The 21366-nt window shown below is 44.1% G+C and overlaps 1 protein-coding gene across 8 annotated transcripts in view; it reads right to left on the reverse strand.

Moving 5' to 3' along the window:
* The window catches only part of VGLL4 (vestigial like family member 4), a 146375-nt gene that overhangs the window by 37187 nt on the left and 87822 nt on the right, over positions 1-21366 (reverse strand). For all 8 annotated transcript variants that reach the window (XM_059663594.1, XM_059663597.1, XM_059663600.1 and 5 more), the window contains one exon: positions 3125-3314. In XM_059663594.1, coding sequence (XP_059519577.1) covers positions 3125-3314 — 190 coding nt within the window. The remainder of the gene's footprint in view (positions 1-3124; positions 3315-21366) is intronic.

Raw genomic sequence — 21366 nt, forward strand, 5'->3', positions numbered from 1 at the left:
TTTGATATTTATTTTATATATCTAAATGCCATTTAACAAAGAAAAATCAACCAAAAAAATGAGTTCGCGTGTCATAGGTTCGCCATCACTGCCCTAGCTGCTTTGGCTCAGTGGACAGAGTGCCGGCCTTCCAACTGAAGGGTCCCAGGTTCAATTCCAGTCAGGGGCACATGCCGGGTTGTGGGCTCGATCCCCAGTAGGGGGCGTGCAAGAGGCAGCCAATCAATGATTCTCTCTCATCATTGATGTTTCTCTCTCTCCCTCTCCTTTTCTCTCTGAAATCAATATATATATGTAATTTTTATTATTTTTATTTTTTTCTTAAAAAGAGTGCCAAGGACCCAGGTTTATAAAGGGCTGGAACCAGAGTCCAGAAATTCTCAATAGCCAAGTTCTAGAGAAAAACTAAGGAAACCTCTCTTCTCTCTCCTCCTCCCCAAGTCAGATCAGATGAAATGTAATCATACTCGGTAGCTTCCGACTCTGGCTCAGAGCCACTCAATCTCTCCAACGTGACGGTTATAATGAAACGCAGCCAGGGCACGCATCTTTGGACCCTTGGAGCTCGCTGCCACAACTGCTTCTCAACAACACTCCTTCCTCCAGACTGATGTCTTTAGTGATAAAGTAGCCAAATACGTTTAAGAAGATAAAGAGCAAAGATCACTTTGTAATCTCCTTAAACAAATATACTACACCATTCTTTTCCAAATAAACATGAATCTGTAATTTATTACTGAAAACATCCGAGACCGTAAATAAGAAGGAGGGAATGTGCTATCCCTCCAATAGTAAACATTTCATCAAGTCAAACAACAGGACTTCCTGAGTACTATGCAACATGAAGAGAGAGAGATGCGGCAATCTTTTCAATTTGCCTGTCACTCAGCTCTTAGAAAACACAAGTCGAAATACTGGTAATGTCACCGAAGTGAAAAACTACCACATGGTGAACAAGTGACACCAGAAGGGACTGGCCACGCACAGATCATGTTTCCTTCTTAGGGCCAGGGAGTTTGGGGGGGGGGGGGGGCGGTCGGGGGCAGGTGCGTCTGTTTCTATTATCGTAAGACTTGGCGTGATGACGTCCACTGTGAGTTGCCCATGAAATCTAGCAATTCTATTTTTATTATTTACACTTCATTTATAACGTCATCATAGGCCTGTACTTCAAGGACATATTGTAACCACCCAAGGAATTACAAAATCGTTTTCTAAATGCTGTAATATTCTGACGGTGTCAATAACAACTGAGGCCGAGTGCTCACCACCCGCCAGGCCCTGCACGAAGCACTCACAAACCACCTGTGGAAGGAACGATGATTACTCCCGCTGAAAGAGAAAGCTGGGGTTGGAACCGCGTTTCTTATTAAGACGGAGCACTCTCCACGTTCAAGTCACCACAATGGCATTCTTATTCTCCATCATCAGTACCGGCATCTAAACAATGGACTTAATAAAAGTAACAGCTACATCAACTGAGTATGATACTGTGCCAAACGCCTTACAAATTTTAACTCCGACGCTCACAGTAGCTCTATACACAAACTATTATCATTGCCACCTTACAAAGGAGGATATTGGGCCCAGATATATTAAGTGATTGTCCGAGGCCTCACAGCTGGTAAGTGTCAGATTAGGATTTAAACTAAGGCATGCGTGATCCTAAAACATACTATTTCAGGGCCGTCTCCTCCCTCCTTATTTGGGTGGGGAGGAGGGTATATGAGAGAAGACATTCCTAGTAACAAAAGAATAAACTCCAAATAGCTGTGCCCGGGACCTACATGATAAGCCAGCGGGTTTGCGAGAGAGCTCATTGTTTTGCAGTGCCTCGTTGCTGGATTCCTTCCTGATTGTAGCAAATTCCAGGGCTCCAGACTGCAGGCTCAGCCTCTCACACGACGGTGATTTACTGGAGGATAAATACCTCTGTCAGTGGGTCTTATGACTGCACACAACAGTCCGGGCGGCTGGAATGCGTGGAATGCCGAGGACTGCGGGCGCTGAGGCAGCAGAGGGCTGCTGGCGTTACCGGCCACCTAACTGCGCAAGGCCTCCTCCTCCAATGAGGAAACGGGAGCTCTCTGAGCCTCATGTTCTTGCCAGAAACAGCAGCATCCTCGGATATCAGAACCAGGGAAACTGAGCATCCTGAATAATACGAAACATTAACTCGTGCGTGGGAAGAGAGAAAGCAGGAGAACCTTTCACCTGGATACACAGAGAGGCTCCTTCCAATAACCAGAGCTACCTCCCGCCTCTGCCAAGACCCCCAACTCTGATGGCACCGACTGGCTACCCAATGGCCAGAGCAGACTTTCCAGGCTGAAAACATGTGGAAGAGCACCCCGCTTCTTTTCAAGGCAAGCCCAGATAGAGGAGAGCGCAAGGGGAAGCCGGAGGGCAGCGCACGGAAATGCAAGCTGTTTTCCAAATAAAAACCTGGTAAATGTTGCTCAGGTTCAGGGAGCTTTCATTTCAACCTCTTCTTGTCATAAATAAGGAAACCGAGGCCCAGAGAGTGGTAGCAACACACGCTGTGATTGAAGAGAGTGCTGGTGGCAGATGGAGGACGAGCACCCAGCCCTCCCGGCCCCAAGACTGTCAGGGCCGCAACAGGCTCACGCATCACATGGGATACACAGCACCTTCCCACAAACACAACAGGCCATCCTTCCCACTCTGGGGAGATTTCAAGTGTACACCGTGAGCACATAAGGTGAGAATTAATACTTCTTCACTGTCCCATTCTGCTCCGGTGCTAACTTTTCCTCCCATGTCCCTGGCACATGAAAACATTCACCAAAGACAGACTCTCCGAACAACCATCAGTAGTCGTACAGGCAAGAAGGGGCAACATTTTTAGACAACCACCCCAAGAAGCAATAACTTCCTTAACATCCACGGGGAAAACACACGAATGGCCAGACACATACGCCAGAGGGAAATGAGATGTCTCTCCGTGAGTTATTAAAGTTCGTTTACTACCCCCTCCTGGCACATGAGCATTATTCATCCTTCACTCCACCGTCGACACAAGAGTTGCAAGAGAAATGCGGCCCTGGCATTGCGTGCACAAGCCTGAATCGGAACGCCCACACTTCAGAACGAGGGAACTTACAGATGGGGGTTGAAGATGCGGCTTATCTTGGAAGCGTGGTCATTTTCACAGTCCAGGTCGTCGTCCCCCGGTTCCAGGCCGAACTTCCTCTTGCTGGGGCTGATGGGCGGGGGGCCTGTGCGGTGACTGGTGAGGGCAGATGCCACGGGGATGGTCTGCATCCTGGGTTCTCCCCGGAGAGCAGCTTCACCTACGCAAGAGAAAGGATGTAGTCACCAAGCAGGAGAAATGTCCCCACCTCAGCCCCCGGCTCCCCGCCCGCTCCCCGCCCGCTCCCCGCCGGCCGGCCCGGCCCCTTGCAAAACTACTCCCAGTGGAAAGTTTTTGGCAACATGACACGCAGCCTGCCATTCTCAGAACATGGTCTGAGCATAAGGTTAGCTGCCAAGCATGAGACATTTTACATAAACGTGGTTTTCTAGCACAATAACTCTTCCCACCGTAACGCCCCCCCCCCCAGCTTTATTGAGATATAACTGACATATAACGTTAGGTAAGTTTAAGGTGTACAATGTGTTGATTTGATACTTATATATTGCAAAACGTTTGCCACCACAGAGTTAGCTAACACCTCCATCACCTCACATAATTGCCATTTCTTCAATAACTCTTTAGGGTAAAGTTTAAAATTAAAAGTTGCAATAAAGTAACAGAGAGGGGAAAATTTGACCATAAACCACCTCTAAAGTTAATTTAAAACATGGAATGATTTTTGATTTATGGGTATTTGACTCCATACCTCTTAAGAGAATGACCTAACACAGGGTTCATTGGAACACTATGCCAAATTCACTTTTCTTACTCATTACATTTTTATTGTATTTTTGGTAGGTTATTTTTTTTTTCTTTTTAAGAATGAGGAAAATTTATGGGTTAATGATTCACATATATGACCCAAAAGTTACCAGAAATAAAAATGCACTGTTTAATGAGAAATTAACATTTTATTCTTAGAGTATACTAAAAATGGCATGTTAAAAATACTATGATTATTATCAGCACATTTTGGGCATATAATTAATCACAAGATTAATTCACAGGTACAGTTCTCAAAACATTTTTCAAAGTTAGACACTCAAATTTAAGTTCACATCTCGATCTGCTTTGACATCTTAATGTTTTTCATTCCCATTCTAAAAAGGCTGTGTGTTAAGTGATAACTTTGTGCCTCACTATGAACTGAAATAAGCATAACCCTTTATATGCTTATAATAAAGGTTGTATAGCTTCTAAATTTATAAACAATAATAATTACTCTAAGAGAAAACTTTAAGCTTTCTGAGTCATATGGGGGAAGAGGGACCTACATTTTTCACAAATAACTCTTTTGTGGTGCTATTCGTATTGGTCTCTAAGGCCTGACCAACTGGGTTTCCACTTGGTCACAATTTGAGAGTAATATTAGGATAAAGTCAACTTCATCTGAGGCCTTGTGGTACCTAAGAAAGGAAATCTTTGTTTGCCACCACTAATTTTCATATCATCACAGATGTGTGGACAGTTTTAACAGTCGTTTGCTTCATACACATATGACAAATATGATTTTGTGAGGGAAAGGAGTGAGGAAAAAAACCTTCTGAACGTTTACCAGGAAAAATAGAAGTTTTGCCAACTGAGTCAACCAAGATATAAACTAGCAAATATACAGTGACCCGTAATACACCTCCAGTAAGGATTTCTTTTTGGGATTTTGGCCCCAATGCAAACTGGAACTTTCCATTTTAAATGAAATACCTAAAAAAACAGGGCCTAGGCTGGCCTGCTCCTCTCAGAAATTCAGTAGGATTTTGGTTGACCTCTACTTCTAATTTAGTAATTTTGGTTTAAACAAACAAACAAGCAAACAGAGCAGTGCTAATATTGATGCCTTGATAAATCAGAAATATTCTTTCCCAACATGCCCTTCTTTCTTATACTCGCCTCCTCCCCAGGGAGGGGAGGAGTTTCCGGGGTACAGCATCTGTAGCCCAGCTAACTTTTGGAGGAGCCCTGATGATACCCCCAGGAAATCAGCCATTGCAAATCAAACCTCGTCACCACGCCAGAGCCACCACGCCCGCCGCCCAGTGTTTCTCCACGTCCTTGGCAGGACGAGGGGATGAGGAGTGCTCGGGCTCGGTGCAGACCCCTGGGATCTGGGAGCCATTTCATCAGATGCCAGATGTGTGGCAACAGCAGTTACCATGGAAAACCACCACCACAGCAACAAATTCAAATCACTCCAAAAAAGGAAGAGTCACTCATCACACAGCGTACACTATTCCACGAAAAGCAAAACTCTTTTGGGGTAAGAACAACATTCCGTTCCACTCTCCAATCTTCATCCAGTGCTTGCATTACAAGTTCACCAAGCTGATGATGCACTGCTTATCTTTAAGACTGAGGCGCTGGTGTCTGACAGGGAAGTCCACAGGGATACTCTGAAAACACTGGAGATTTCTGAACTGGGGGTGGGAAGAGACCCACAAGAAGCCAGAACTGGTCCGTCTCCCCTATGGGCTGCAGCGTACCTCTAGCGGACCCCGTAGAGATGACGGGGCGTGCATGTTGTTGGCGGCGAAGAGGCCTCGTGCACGCAGCTTCACTGACACACACGCTGGGTGTTGCTGCCCTCGTTCAATGTTACAGAAGGAACACTTTCTTAGTAAACGTTGGTTGCTTGGTGAATGATAGGGTTGTGAACCACAAATGTAAAATGGTGCTGTTGCTATGGAAAACAGTTTGGCAGTTCCTCAGAGGTTAAATAGTTGAGGAACTTACCAGCTGACCCAGCAATTCCACTCCTAGGTACATACCCAAGAACAATGAAAATGTACTTTCACCAAAAAGCGTATATACATGAGTGTTCCTAGCAGCATTATTCGTAATAGCCAAAAACCCAAATGTCCAGCAGCTGAAGAATGTGGTATGTCCATATCATAGAATATTGTTGAGCCATAAAAAGGAATGAAGTACTGACTCATGCTACGACAGTTTGAAAACAGTTTGCTATGTGAAAGAAGCCAGACACAAAAGGCCATACAGTTCTAATTCTATTTAGATGAAATGTCTAGAACAGGCAAAGACAAAAAGTAGATTAGTGATTGCTAGGGGCCTGGGAGAAGGGGGAATAGAAAGTAGCTGCTAATGAGTACCGGGTGGGTTTTTTTTTTTTTTGGGGGGGGGGCGGGGGAAGAAAATGTTCTAAAATTGTGATGAAGGTTGCACAACTCCATGAATATACTTAGAACCACTGGATTGCATACGTTAAATGGGTCAATTATATGGTAAGTGCATTACTTCTCAACAAAGCAGCCACCCCTCCCCATCCCCAAATGTATTATCAGTGGATGACAGAAGACCCCTTTTCTCTCAGGTTTTTCACACTTAACTGTTGAATAAGGACAAGCCTCCATTAATTTTCCCTGAAATAAAAAGAAACCTTTTGTTATGATAGCGCTATCTCTCTACTCTATTACAGTCAGATAAGCTCCAGCTCAGCTTCTAATCAGACTGAGTCGGAGTGCCTGTTACATGGTGAAGGCTGTGCAAAGTACTGTCAGAAACGCGAATGATGACATTTATCCAGACCCTGACCACAGCAGAGGAGGGGGAAAATGCACGCCAAAGGAACTTATCTTGGGGTATAAAAGACTTTTTTCTTTTATACTGGTGTATGTTCTAAATTTCACAATGGTTTGGCACTTGAAAAAGGAAAAAAGATTATCTTTCTTTTCCAAGAATAAACAGGAGAAAGGAGATTTGAGCTGTCTGAGTAACCCAGTATTTTAAGTCTCTCTAGTTGGCTTAGCTACAATTGTCAATTTAACTTTTTGAAAAATTTACAGTTACAAGTTATAACAAAAGAAGTTTAATTTTTTAAAATGTGTTTGGCCTTTTAATCTCGGTGTGTTAGTGAAGGAAAATGCCTAACAGAAACAAAAGAATTACTAAACATGGTGACAATTCTAATGTATGGACTAAAAATAGTGCTTAACTATTTCTCCCAACTGAGGAGAGCAAAGACTGTGGACCAAGATTTCACAAGAATCAGCACATATTAATTTCAATTTTAAAAAATTTAACCAAGAGAAACAAAAAAGAAAATCACCTAGCTTTACGATGTGCTATGTAACGATTTGGGTGAAATATTACAAGAAAATTCTTTCAAAGTCAGATGGAGAAGATGGGATACGTAGCCTGGTTTCAGAATCCTGTCATTACCATATTTCAAGGACTGCGCGATTCTTTATTTCCTACATTTTAATATAGCTGAGACTGAAGTTTGTCTGATATCCAATTGGCATATTGTAATAGGCAGGACTGTTTGTCTTAGTGAAGCATAAAATAATGGTTCATCTTAGACTGGATTCAAAATGGAATCTAACTGGAAGTTCTCAAAACAGTGCTCACCTCTCCTCAGCCTCAGTTTCTGCATCTGTGAGTGGCTCCATTTGGTCATCTTGAAGGCCTAACCGGCTCTAAAAGTCTAGGTTCTCCATAATGTACATCTTCCAAAGTTAAGTCTTACTTTACTTGCTGATTGAAAAAATACTAAACTTTTACAGGACACACTTTATAAATGTAGGAAAAGAATACTGAGTCAACGAAGTCGTCTTAACTAATAATTTACCTCATCATTAAAGAAGATTTCACTAAAATCCAGGACACTTCTAGCTCTCAGTGTTGCACCTTCATTCCTGTAGTATTTAACTATTATAAGAAAGTTGCAGTCAGTCAACTGAACCCAGAGATGAGTAGAACCTGGTCCACAAAATGCAGATTCGACTTTCATTCAACTGAATCATCAAGGCCAGGACCTTCAGCATGGAGGTAAGGCAACTGATTTGGTTTCAGAGAGATTAATGCAGCGGTTCTCAACCTGTGGGTCGTGACCCCTCTGGGGGTCGAACAACCCTTTCACAGGGGTCGCCTAAGACCATCGGAAAACACATATATAATTACATTACGATTCATAACAGTAGCAAAATTATAGTTATGAAGTAGCAACGAAAATAATTTTATGGTTGGGGGTCACCACAACATGAGGAACTGTATTAAAGGAAGGTTGAGAACCACGGGGTTAATGGATGGGAGGGTGAAACAGAAATAGCATTCTGTGTCTCTCAACTTCCCATCACAGCGCCTCTGCACCAACTTGGGGCCAACCGCCAGACAAGGATCTGTGGCTGCGTTTCAGACTGTGACATGACTCAAGAGAAATTAATGTCAGTAATGGCATTTATTGTCATTTTATGAAGGTTAGTCAAACAACACGAGGCTGAAATGCCAACGTCCTGCATTCATGGAAAGGGGGAAGGTACAACTGTACTGAAAAGGATCCTGCTAAAACTTTAAGGGTGGGTTTTTCACAAAAATCTCTAGGCCTCACCCAACAGAGTTTTCTGCCACAATTTAAATCTTTGCTGTGTCCAAGACTTGATGTTCTACTCCCCTCCCCACCCCGTTTATCACATCTGAACTTAAATCAAAGAAGCAAAACCACAGCTCGGTCCCCCAAGCCAGCCGCTCGGCTACGCGGATGTCTCCTGTCTCACCACAGCCCGCGGCGAGCAGGCTGACGTCACCCTACTGGCAGGAGAGCACCCAGATAAAACAGCTCTAACGTTTCACGGCCCAGCTCACATCTCACAAACTCATGACCGTGCAGGGCAAGGAGCCCCGGCAGCCAGGCCTTACTCATTTTCTTTCAAATAATACTTTTTTGTCTCATGGACTAGCAGCTGGGGAGACGACAGTGAAGTCAACCTCTTTCAAGCAGTTCAGCTTGTGGCTATCCCCATTCTGGTAACTTTTTTCTTTTCTTTTCTTTCTTTTTTTTTTTTTAACAAGAAGGGCTGTTAGGCAACATGATGAAACCTGGGCGAGCCAGCAGAGATAAAAGCTGTGACGTAGTGTCTGCCAGCGGTACAAGGACTGCACACGACTCTACAACTCAGGACCCGAGCACCCTTTCCCATCACCCCTGGGGTACAAGTGCCATCCTCACTGTCCCTCTCAGCAGCCCCAGGCTCACAGCTCTAAACCTGCAGAGCCCAATCTTGCATCTGGAATGCAAACCTCAGCTGAAGGTCACTCCGGCCAAGGGGGGCAGGCGAGGGAGGCTAGGCCAAGCCCAGACTCCTGACTGAGCTTGGTTTGAGCAGATCAGATCTGGCGCTTTCTTTATAACAACAATGAGGTTGTTCAGGAAAACCCCACAACCTTGTATTGCTGGCTGCTTATGATATAATTAAGGATAACAGTAACACAGTAAAACCTGTGCAGTTGAAACATGTGCCACTTTAATTAGGATTTCAAGTAATCCAAATAATCCCATAAATATTACACTTTGTCAGAGTTTCCCTGCATCTTGTATTAAATATTTTATTTTAAAAGCATTTTTTCCTCACTACAGCCCAATAAGGGCAGAGAAGAAGACTAATTCCCATTTGGCAGCTAAGGAAACGAGCATTTCAAGAATTAGTGAACTGCTCAAGGTCACAAAGCTGGTTAAATAGAAGAGCCAGAAGGAGAAAAGTGGCATTTAGATTTTCCTGTGTTTATATTCTTTCTAGCGGTGCAGACACTTTTACACTAAGGGAAGAGAGCTGAAGGGAAGGGAGGAGGCAAGAGATGGATAGGAAGGGTGATGGGGAGAGAGGAAGAAGTGAGGAGGAGGAAGAAAAAAAGCAGGAGAGAGAGCAGGAGAAAGGGAGGGAGAAAGGAAGAGAGAGAGAGGAAGGAAAGGGTAGGGAAGGGATTGTTATGAATGGAACTATGTCCCCCCAAAATTCACATGTTGCAGTCCTAACCCCAATACCTCAGAATGTGACTATATATGGAGATAGGGTCTCCAAAGAGGTGATTAGAGTTAAATGGAGTCATTAGGATGGGCTCTAGTCCAAGATGACTGGTGTCCTAATAAGAAAAGGAGATTAGGCACTAGCCCTTTTGGCTCAGTGGATAGAGCATCATCGGCCTGAGAACTGAAAGGTCCCAGGTTCGATTCCAGTCAAGGGCAAATGCCCGAATTTCGGGCTTGATCCCCAATAGGGGGCATGGAGGAAGCAGGTGATCAGTGATTCTTTCTCATCATTGATGTTTCTATCTCTCACTCTCCCTCTCCCTTCCTCTCTGAAATAAATAAAAAATAAATAAAAAGAAAAGGAGATTAAGACACAGTCAGACAAAAAGACAGACTATGTGAACATGAAGACAGTCACCCACAAGCCTCCAGAACTGTGAAAATAAGAGTCTGTTGTTTAAGCTGCCCAGCCTGCCAGGTTATTTTGTGATGACAGCCATGCTAATAGGAGAGGAAGGGAGGGGCAAGAGGAGGGGAGCACAGGCCTGAAACCCAGTCTGACTCAAAGGATAAAGCTCTTCACTTTCCTTTGGGATGAAACAGCTCCCAACGCTGGGCCCACCCTGACAAGCCTAGTGCAGTGGGCCAGGTCACAAGGAAACAATCTCATGCATGGAGGCCACTTCTGAAGTAGAAACTGCCAAGAGGGGAGGAGACCATTGGATCAGCACTCAAAGCAATTGGGCTTCTAGGCCCAGCACCAGGGAACCTGCAGAGACTCATGCTGTGCCTCAGAGCTAATGAAAGCACAGATGAAGGGGGGGTCCCTAGGAACCAGGCTGGGGTCTCCCTAAGACTGCAGTTCAGCGCATCCAAGGTGGCACCTACTCCCAGACATGCCCAAGGGTGGAAGATGCCAATAGTCCCTACTCGATTTAAATATCTGTAATTCTACAGGGGCCAGAGGGGGAAGGATAAAACAATAATCCCAAAGAAGTGGTAAGGGGTCTATAATCCTCCATATCCATTCCAGATATACCCTAAAATGCTTTAAAAAGCTGAATATCTGAATATCAAAAAGCCCTCACTAAAAGCATTTTAAAGTCAATTTAAAACTGTTATATTCACATCCATATATTGCTAATCATTTAGTTAGCAAGTTCTACATTACCTGAACTAATTTTGTTGTGTTCAAGGTTTTAAAAAAGTCCCTAAAATCTCACTTACCCTGTTGAATTCACTTTATAACTGAACTGTTTCTTCAAAGATTATGCAATACTAATCTGGGTGAAACTGTAGGAGGGCTCAAATAAAAGCCTTACCATGCATATCAGCTCAGCTTAAAGGAAAACTCAGGCACCTAACAGTGACGTAAGCAGGCTGAAGATCAGCAGATCTCCGTGTCAGGCGGGGTGCCGGTTTCAGAAACCGTGACTGGGATTCTCAAAGATTAAACACCTGTCTGTGCCCTGGGTTTCCTGAGCCGGATCTAATACCCACACCGGCTTCAATTCTTGGTCCTCCAACTCCAGGCTGGTTGTCCCGGGGCTGCAGAGGGTTCCGAGTAGATCAGGGATGGCGAGTCTCGCAGTACAGCCCTGCTCTCACTGTACCGGGGCAGACGGGAAAACTACTAGTGTCTGCCCGAGCATGAGCGTCAGTACAGGGTCGCTCATGCCCTCACTATGCCCCCATCTGAGGCCTCAGCACTGACACGTCACCCGTGAACCCTAAGAAGGTAAAAGCAGTTCAGGAACCTTTAATGCCAACTGCATAGGACCCTCAATGAAAAGACACTTAGAGCCTGTCAGAAATGCTTCACTCTATTTACTTGCAAATCTACTTTTATAACATGTTACTGTTAACGAGAAGGAAGAGAATTATGAAAGCAAAGTGTCCACAGACAGAATTGGAATCCGGCACTTTGCTAGGGGCTCAATTTCCTCTCTGGTTAGACTTTATTATAGATGTTTAGAAGTAATCTCTGAATGATGCTCGATCTACCCTCTCCAACAGTGGAGCCACCTTCTGCTGGATTCCGGGTGCCATGAAGCAGAGCTTGGGGAAATGGTATCACCTCTTCAAAATGTGAGGGAAAATACCAGAGAAATTCTCTGTAAGCTTGTGCAGCAGGTTCAACATCTAAGGTAACATGATAGTAACTATTTTCAAAACACTCTTTAATTAAAGGGAATCCTGCAGGGTATGACTGGACCAGGGACCTACCCTGGGACAGCTGAGTCTTAGAATCAGTCACTGACCAATGGAGAAGGGGGGGGGGGGGAGAACTTGGGGAGTGGAAGGAGAGATTGGAAAATTAAACTTCCCTTCCTCTGATCTCCCATAACACTCCAAACCTCTAGAATGGACTTACCACAGCCTGTGTGTTCACAGCTATCCCATGTGTCTGCTCCTCTTTGTGACATCTTGCATATGGTGTGTGTGCGGGGGGGGGAAAGGGGAGGGTAGGAGGTCGGGGGGGAGAAACACGCCACATGCACACAGCCTTGTCTCTGCAATCCTGACCACACTCGCCCAGGGCAGAGGAACGGGGCGGGAAGTGGGCTCTGCAATCACAAAAAAGGTGTGACCTTGCAAAGTCTCTTCATCTCTCTTGAGCCTCTATCTCTTCATCTACCTTGAGGGATTTTTATGAGAATCAATGAAAACTCATACAGAGTTCCTACAGCAGGTGATTTTTTTATTACACTAGTTATTGAAATCCATTGATACGAGTCCCATTTAGAGGACGAAATGACAGGGGCAAAGGGAACTTCTCCAAAGGTGGTTCTGCTATTCAGGAGAGCTCCTCTCCTCTAATAAACTTAGCACATATACAGTTTCCACCAACTAATCTACAAGGTCAGGAGCTACAGTGCCAAGGAGCACGGGTCAGTGAGCATTCCAAATCCGCTCCACCAGGAGCCAGCGGGATGATCTAGGGGCACTACCTGACTTCCTGTGACTGTTTCCACATGTATGAAAATTCACACCGAGGCCCCAAGCTACCTCAAGGATTAAACAAGAAATCTGGCTCGGTGCCCAGTCCTCGATAAGCCAGTGCCCCCTCCCCAGGTACACACTTCTCAGCTCTCAATTTATTCATCTTTCTCCCCATTAGCATACCCTCTGAAATCCTCCTGGCCAATTCGCACTCTTCTCAACTTTCAAAACCCAACCCAAAGGCATCATGCTGCCACTTTTTGACACTTGGTAGCTGGGCTGAGCTGCCCAGCGACATTCTCATACTGACCACCTCCACCTCAAAAACTACAGACTCCTGAGCAATACTAACCTGTTGCTATGACCTCGCAAAAGATAAAGAGGCATCTTGTTCTCTGCAATGGATTCTAGCCCAGACCCTGAGGAGTAAGACGAGGTTCCCGGGAACTAATTCAAAATTCATACGCAACCCGGCCTACGGACTGCTGAAGGCCATGTCCAAGCCTACCTATTTCGAATACGAAATCTGCTCATCAGCTCCAAACCTCCGACAACAGGAGTGGGCAGGTAGCTGGGACGTGACAAATGTCCTAAGTCAACTCTCCACTGCACTGTTTAACAATGGGTGCACTAGTTAACTGCATTAACTCACTGCACTGCTCTGCACTGCTGAACATGCTGTTTCACAAGGCCCGGGTGAATTTTCCAAGGATTAAAACAGGACACAAAGTTCAAAGACCCCCACAATTCTGAAAGTGAAAGTAGCATTAAGAACTCAAGCAAGCACATAATTCAAGTGGGCTGCTAACCAGAAAGACTGATAAAAACGAGTGACGTAAAGGAAGAGGATGTAAACTTTATCACTGAAAGAGCTATAAGTACCTAAGAATTTTATTTTACCCAACTTTTTTTTACTTAAAAAAAAAATAAGCTACTAAAAATGTGAATGTGAATGAACAAAGAATGTCCCATTCCCTTCACCGTGAGTCCATTTGTCAGTTTATTTACACACATAAACTTTTTGGCTATACTTACTACAATTTTTTAAAGCAACTTGTAGATATATTTCACTCCTAACTACTTCAACAAAAGTCTTCTAAGAGCAAGCCATTCTCCTTACAGCCACAATACCATTAACATGCCAAGAAAATTAAAGTTGACACATTGTCACTAATATCCAAGCCATTTTCAAATTTCCCCAATTGAGCTATTTCTTTTGTGGGGACGTGGCATGTTGGGGGAATCCAGCATCCAATTAAGAATCACACACTGCTCAATGTAGTTGTCATGTCTCTTTAATTTTCTGTGACCTAAAGAAACTTATTCTATCTTTTTTCCTTGCTTGAAATTGATGTTTTTAAATAATCCAGACCAATGAGCTGTCCTACAATCCCAACCTCATGAGCAGATCCAAGTTGAATGTTTCTGGCAAAAACACTACCGAAGTGATACTGTGCACGCCTCAGTGTATCACACTAGAAGGCACCACATCCCATTGCTGGTGAAACAGCCTGATTACCTGGTTAAGGTGGTGCCCACAGATTTTTCTAGTATAAAAAAAAGTAACTTTTTTCCTTTCATAGTAGTAATATGGGTTATATGCATCTTCTTATCACTCAATCTCTCTCTCTCTCTCTTTTTTTTTTTTTTAAACATGCAACACCTGACTATTTAGTCAGCGGCACTAACCTCTTTTTTTTTTTTTTAATACATTTTATTGATTTTTTCACAGAGAGGAAGGGAGAGGGATAGAGAGTTAGAAACATTGATGAGAGAGAAACATCGATCAGCTGCCTCCTGCACACACCCTACTGGGGATGTGCCCGCAACCAAGGTACATGCCCTTGACTGGAATCGAACCTAGGACTCTTCAGTCCGCAGGCCAACACTCTATCCACTGAGCCAAACTGGTTAGGGCCATCACTCAATCTCTTGCTCATTTATTAAGCACTGTTTGTTTACTAGGCAAGAGACTAGAGCTAAGCTGGATAAAACATAGCACTCCTGATTACAAATCAGCACAGGTCTGATTTAGGACACAACATTTTTATATAAAAGACAATAAGAGAAAAATATAAGAAAACACCCCATGTGATCAGGGCCAAACTTACACTCTTCCTGGAATACAGCAAATCCTCAATAAATATTTGTTGAATAAGTGACCTGTATAGTTTGGGCAAATAAAAACTATTGACACTAACTAAAAATCCTTTCAATTCTTCCTTCTCACCTTGAGCAGACAGTCTTCCAATACAGTCACCCAGCCTCTTACCATGAGAGATTCAAGTCCCTGATGGACTGGATTGCTGGAGTCAATATAAAACTTCTCAACCTGGTAGTCTAGACCAGCGGTCGCCAACCGGTGGTCCGCGGTCCACTGGCCTAGACCTCCATCTCCTCAGCCTTGGGTCATCTTTCCAGTCTTCACGCTCCTCACAGACTCCACTGTTCACTCATGCTGGGAAGGTTTTGCTGTCTCCCCTCCTGTTTAACACCCATGCAAAACATCCCCTCACTTTCAGGTCTGAGCTACAGTGCAAGTCCTATCTTCCTCATCCAATTCTTCTTTGGCAAGTCAGCATTCCTTGGTCTTTACGACCTTAAAATATTTATAAGCCTTATTGTCTGCATCATACACTGTGGCTCTTAATCATGTCACCTAGCTGTAAGCACTGCTTACAAACATTTTGACAAAGCTGGTAAGCCAACAGGCCACTTCATGGACCCAGGTTCCAAGGGACAAACTCTGTTTTTCTTTGCTCTGAAGGCTGCCACCCAAGCTCTCTTCTTGAGATGGTCCTCATCCCAAAAGGATAGTTAAGCAGAACTTGTAACCCTGCCAAATCATCTTAGAAAATGACACACAGATTTTTATTTTAAAGGCTAATTGCTAATGGTTGAATATAGTCCCGTTTAAAGATGACCTGAGATTAGGACTAGCAGAAGAAGGGATGTGGTTCAGTCAAAAGCATGTTAGTGCCTAGTATGTTTGTAGGACAATAACAGAAACTAAGGAAAACAAAATGATGTTTGAGATCTGGTCTCTGCCTCATTTTGGTGCCAGTAGTAGTGATAAGTCATGGGGATAAATAAAGAAAAACATGATAAATTCCAAAATAAAAGAGATGCTCTTTAAATGGGAGAAGTAATTATGTGAATCACATAACAACAAAAAAATCATTCAACAACAACCACAAAAAAGCACTAAGCATCACAAAGAGCTTTTGCTCATATAGGTTATGTCTATCAATAATTACCATATTAGGAATTAAAATGGAGACAAGTGTTCAAATATTAATTAATTTGAAGATAAAATAAATTCATTACATTAAAAAAAGAGAAGTTCTGGGCATTTTGTATGAGGAAGACACCAATTCAAGCTCTAATAGCCAGGAGTGGGATTTGAAAGATAGGTAAGTTTTGGACACTTGGAAATGGTGGGTCTGGGCATTCCAGGTGGGGACAACTGTATGAATAAATGAAGAGAGCAAGAATGACATCATATGTGTGTGAGGTCACTCTAAGTGAGACAAAGGGCTCATTTCTTCTAGTAGTAAAGAGTTAGAATAAACACATAGATGGGCCCGACAATAAAGGGCTTTGAACTGAAGCAGAGCCATTTAGACGTGTGTTAGGCAACTGATAGGGAGCCATTATAAGTGTTGACACAACTAAAGCAAAGCTTCAGAGAAAGGTGGTCTAAGGACACTGTGCTGGATGATGACTTGGATGGACACACCTGAGCTGGGACAGGGCCGTGACACCTGTGTAAGGGGGATGAGGCTCAACAATGTCTATATCTTCGAGGGTAGAGAAGAGGCAAACCCAAGAGACATTTAAGGAAAGATCAGAGAACTGGAATGTTTGTTTCAGCGAGTATGGCAACCTGACCTTTTCAAAACAGGCCATCCTCCTCTTCCTAATAATTCTCTCAATACTTGTCTGATCTTTTCTTCTTTATAAGTTGAGAAACTATAAAATTGAAAAAGCCAGTTAGCTACACTATTTTTAGCTTATCAATATGTACGAGGGAAAATAAAGATTGAGTTAGCAGCACAATTCCATATTTAAGTTCTATAGGTTGATCTAACAAACTCTACATCCAAATTTATTAATGTCAGTTGACATCTTTAATATTCTAATAAGATAATCTTTATTCTTGGAGAAAATCTCAGTACACCAAAACTCATTTCCTTTAAATAAAATAATACAGATGTCTATTGTTTTAGTGGCATGGGTTGTGCTAAGAGCTTTCAATTATTTATGATTAATCGACATTCGTTCAATAGGTATTTCCTGGATAACATCTGAATTGTTAAGAACAAATATCAAACACCTCAAATAATAATGCATACTTACAAAAGAAAACTTCTGAACAGTGATTTAAAAGACTCATTTAAAACTACTGTTAAAATAAACCAATTCTAAAAAATTATAACATGGCATCCTTCATTAAATTGGTGCCAAGCAAATATAGTTATGTTGAGATTTTTTTTCACAGTATGCAGTATATATTGGAGTCCTATTATGAATACATTTTATTCAATAACTAGGGGCCCGGTGCACGAAATTCATGCACTGGGTGTGTGTGTGTGGGGGGGGGAGTGTCCCTCAGCCCAGCCTGCCCCCTCTCACATACTGGGAGCCCTCAGGCGTTGACCCCCATCACCCTCCAATCGCAGGATCAGCCCCTTGCCCAGGCCTGACGCCTCTGGCCTAGGCGTCCGGCACGGGCAGCGGGGACCTGCAGTGGCAGCGGGGGGGGGGGGGGTGGGGGGGGGGGTGGGGGGGGTGCCGCGATCGCGCGGGCTCCGCACCTGCCCCTGCAGGACGCCTCTGGCTGAGGCGTCCGGCCCGGGCAGCGGGGACCCGCAGCTGCAGCGGCCCCACAATCGTGGGCTTCGCTTTAGGCCCAGGCAAGGGACCCCTAGCTCCTGGGACTGCCAGCTTCGACCGTGCCCAGCTCCCATCGCTGGCTCCACCCCTACTTCCTGCTATCACTGGCCAGGGCGGAAAAGGCACCTGATTCTCTGATCATGGCTGGGGGGCAGGGCAAAGGCGGCCCCAGGGCCGCCTTTGCCCTGCCCCCCAGCTCTTAGCTCCCCCCTGGGTTTCCAATCACTGTCAGTAGCAGGGGGCTTCTTCCTGCTTTCCCTTTCACCTCCCTGCATTATGCCTACATATGCAAATTAACCGTCATCTTGTTGGCAGTTAACTGCCAATCTTAGTTGGCAGTTAATTTGCATATAGCCCTGATTAGCCAATGAAAAGGGTAGCTCGTACGCCAATTACCATTTTTCTCTTTTATTAGTGTTGATTGTAGTTTACATAAGCTATTATTAAAAGATGTTTGCAATCTCCAACCCATAACTAAGAGACTACTGGAACAGAAGTCTAAAAACATATTGACTAGCTTGAAAGAATATTAAAACATTTTTTGGAGATTTACTGGAGAGGCAAACAGCTAATTTCATATATGGATAAGAGTATTTAATACCAAAATATATATATTTTTTTAAAATATATTTTATTGATTTTTTTACAGAGAGGAAGGGAGAGAGACAGAGAGTCAGAAACATCAATGGGAGAGAAACATCGATCAGCCGGCTCCTGCACATCCCCCACTGGGACCCCCAGTCCGCAGGCCGACGCTCTATCCACTGAGCCAAACCGGTTTCGGCCCAAAATATATTTTTATTTCTTATTAGTAACATTGTGCAGCATAACCAAAGAATATGTGAATCTGTGAGTTGCTCTTCCAAGGAGCTACTGCAGTTTTATTCCCCAGATTTTAAAATTAATTGGGAATCTTAAGATTCTTATGCAAAAATTCTATTCAGTCAAGAACTTTTTTAACCTTACCAAGTTCCAAGAAAAGAGATTATTAAATAACAGACTAAGAAGTCATAAAATTTAATCTGAAAATAAGTACTCCACTGGCATGTAGAATTTGGCGTGTTTCCAAAACACAATACACCCTTATGATGCTGAGAAGTTTTATATGCCCGTGTGAAGGGGGTTCCCCAAATCCTATGGCAACCATTTAAAATGATGGGGGAGGGCTGTGTTGCTTCTCTTTTATTTCCACTTCTCTCAATCCTGTCCACCCCCCCCCCCCTTTCTTTTCAAGTTTACGTTATCCAGTGAGCAAATTTTATCAATGAGCAGCCAGGAAGGGCCGACTCCCTCTGGTGTATTTACCTAAGATATGAAGGTCAAACAACCACTGTGCTCATAAAAGTTGTGGCTGTTTGGGGGCCCACTTCAGGTCTCTCCTTACCTCCAAGTGACTCATTATGAAGCCAAAAAAGGAGAGGAAAATTGAGCTGATCAAAGGCCAGGCTGTCATTAAGTGAAAATGATGGAAGATGAAAGGCCTGCCTGCCCTCCACTTCAAAGGCAGAGCGCTCGGTGAGCTAACATAACAGCAAGTCCCTGGCTCTGCGGTGTGGATGGCGGTGTGACGGGCTGCGTGGCATTCCTAGGGCCGGTTATGTGTATGCTCATGGTGCAAAACAGAAACGCAAGGATGAACACAAACTGGAATGTTTTCCTTCTGGCTGTAAAGAGCGAACAACCCCAAATTATAAAGCGGCATACATCATTTCCGCACTTGCAAAAATGAAAACGTTTAATAAGGTCCAGGGACTGCTGAGGAAGCTGGCACCACTGAAACAGTGTACAATTATATTTAAACAGTTTCCCTTATGCCTGAGGTGTGTAATGAAATCAATCTTAATTATGAGAGAGCCTGGGAGTAGCCGTCAGTCTTATGCCCAGCAGATTATTAATGAGTTGAGGCAGGGGGACCCCCAGATGTGCTTGCGGCTTTAGGGAGAATGGAGCTGGTGCAGAGCCAGGATGGGGATGGGAGGAAGAGCGGGGAAACCAAGTCCTTTATTATTCCACAAGAGTCCCCTCAGCCTGCCCTGCCATTCCCTGTGCCCACCCTCACACCCGTACGCCATACAAACGGAAGCTCCTTTAGGCAGTAAAGATTTTACATCATAGGGGGCCCTTCGGTTATTTAGTCTAATCTCCTTCCTCAAACAGACCCTCCTGGAATGACTATAAGAGGGGTAAATACATGTACGCTCCCCACCCCACTCCCTTTGCCACATGGAACAACCTTACCTATATAGTTTTGACCAAACGGGAAGTTTTTCAGGGAATTTATAGGTTCCCCCCCCCCCCGCCCCCATAATTTACTGTTAGTAACGAAAGCACAGAGGAAGCAAAGAGGGAGGGGCCACCCTTTCTGCCTGAAATTAATAATCAGGATGATGGGTAACACATAGGAGCACGGATTTGGTGCCGGGACATGTTCCAAAAACTCTATATACGTGAATTTGTGTCATCCTCTAATTACCTATGAAGTCTCATTTTACCGAGAAGGAAACAGAGGCCAAAAGTGGCTTAGCACGTTTGGCCCAAGGTCCCACACCATTCAGAGAGGCTTAATGGAGCAGATCGCGCTCCAGCAGAGCCTGGAAGGATGGGCGGGAGTTTGCCTGTGAGCAAACCCTGCAGGCCAAGGAGCAGTGGGTGCTGAGTGGCAGGAACCAGCACAGCAGCACTGGGTCCCTGCAGTTGACAGGCCAAAGGAGAGGGAGCACCAGAGACAAGGGCAGATGAACGAAGACCCCGTTAATAGCGGTGACGGGAGACAGGTTGGGCTTTAGGCCTCCAAGACCCCTTTCAAATCAACTCATACTCAGTGTAAGTTCAACTTCGCCTGCTATGCAGACCAGCTGAGGACAAAGTCCCCGTGCCCTTCCTCTTTCAATCTTACAGCCACTTTGCTCTCCAGTGTGGATATTCTGGACAGCCTCTCCTACTTGGCCTCGCTAAAGGAAGAGTTTGGGCTTTCTTTTGCAGGCTATGGGGAGCCAATGACAACATTCAAGCTGGAAAGCAAATACTCACGTATACTTAGCCATCTTTAAGCATTTGCTCTTGTTGATTGCCTTCACCTAGAATTCCATCCCTTCCTCTCCTCACCCCCAGGTTCCAAACACCGCCCCCCCGCCAACACACACACACACACACAATTCAGTCTCTGTAAAGATCTTAATTTACAACATGCATGATGCCAATTTGTTTCTTACAAGGTAGCTAGTACTATTTATAAAGACGACGCCATGCTAGATGGTCGGCTTGCTGAGAGAAGCTGCATTGTTTTCTGCAGTGAATGCTCCCTAGCATTGGACACAAAGCCGGCACTCGAACATTCAATGACGGCCCTACAGGTGCCATCGGTAAGGCTCATAATTGAGCTAATACTACTCTCCAAACTATTTTCATGTAAGCAACTGGATACACATACAACTTTGCAAAGAATCAAGTAAATGAAGTTATAGTAACAAACAATATTCCCCACTTCCAATCTCCAAATTTTAGAACAGCTCTATTGAGCTCCATAAAGAAATACCAGGTCACACTAGTAATAAATTGTAAGACCTACATGTGTTTTGCCAACCTATTTTCTTTAAAACCATGCTGACTGCCCTGA

Source organism: Myotis daubentonii, chromosome 14 (assembly GCF_963259705.1).
Source record: "Myotis daubentonii chromosome 14, mMyoDau2.1, whole genome shotgun sequence".
Taxonomy (NCBI): Eukaryota; Metazoa; Chordata; class Mammalia; order Chiroptera; family Vespertilionidae; genus Myotis; species Myotis daubentonii.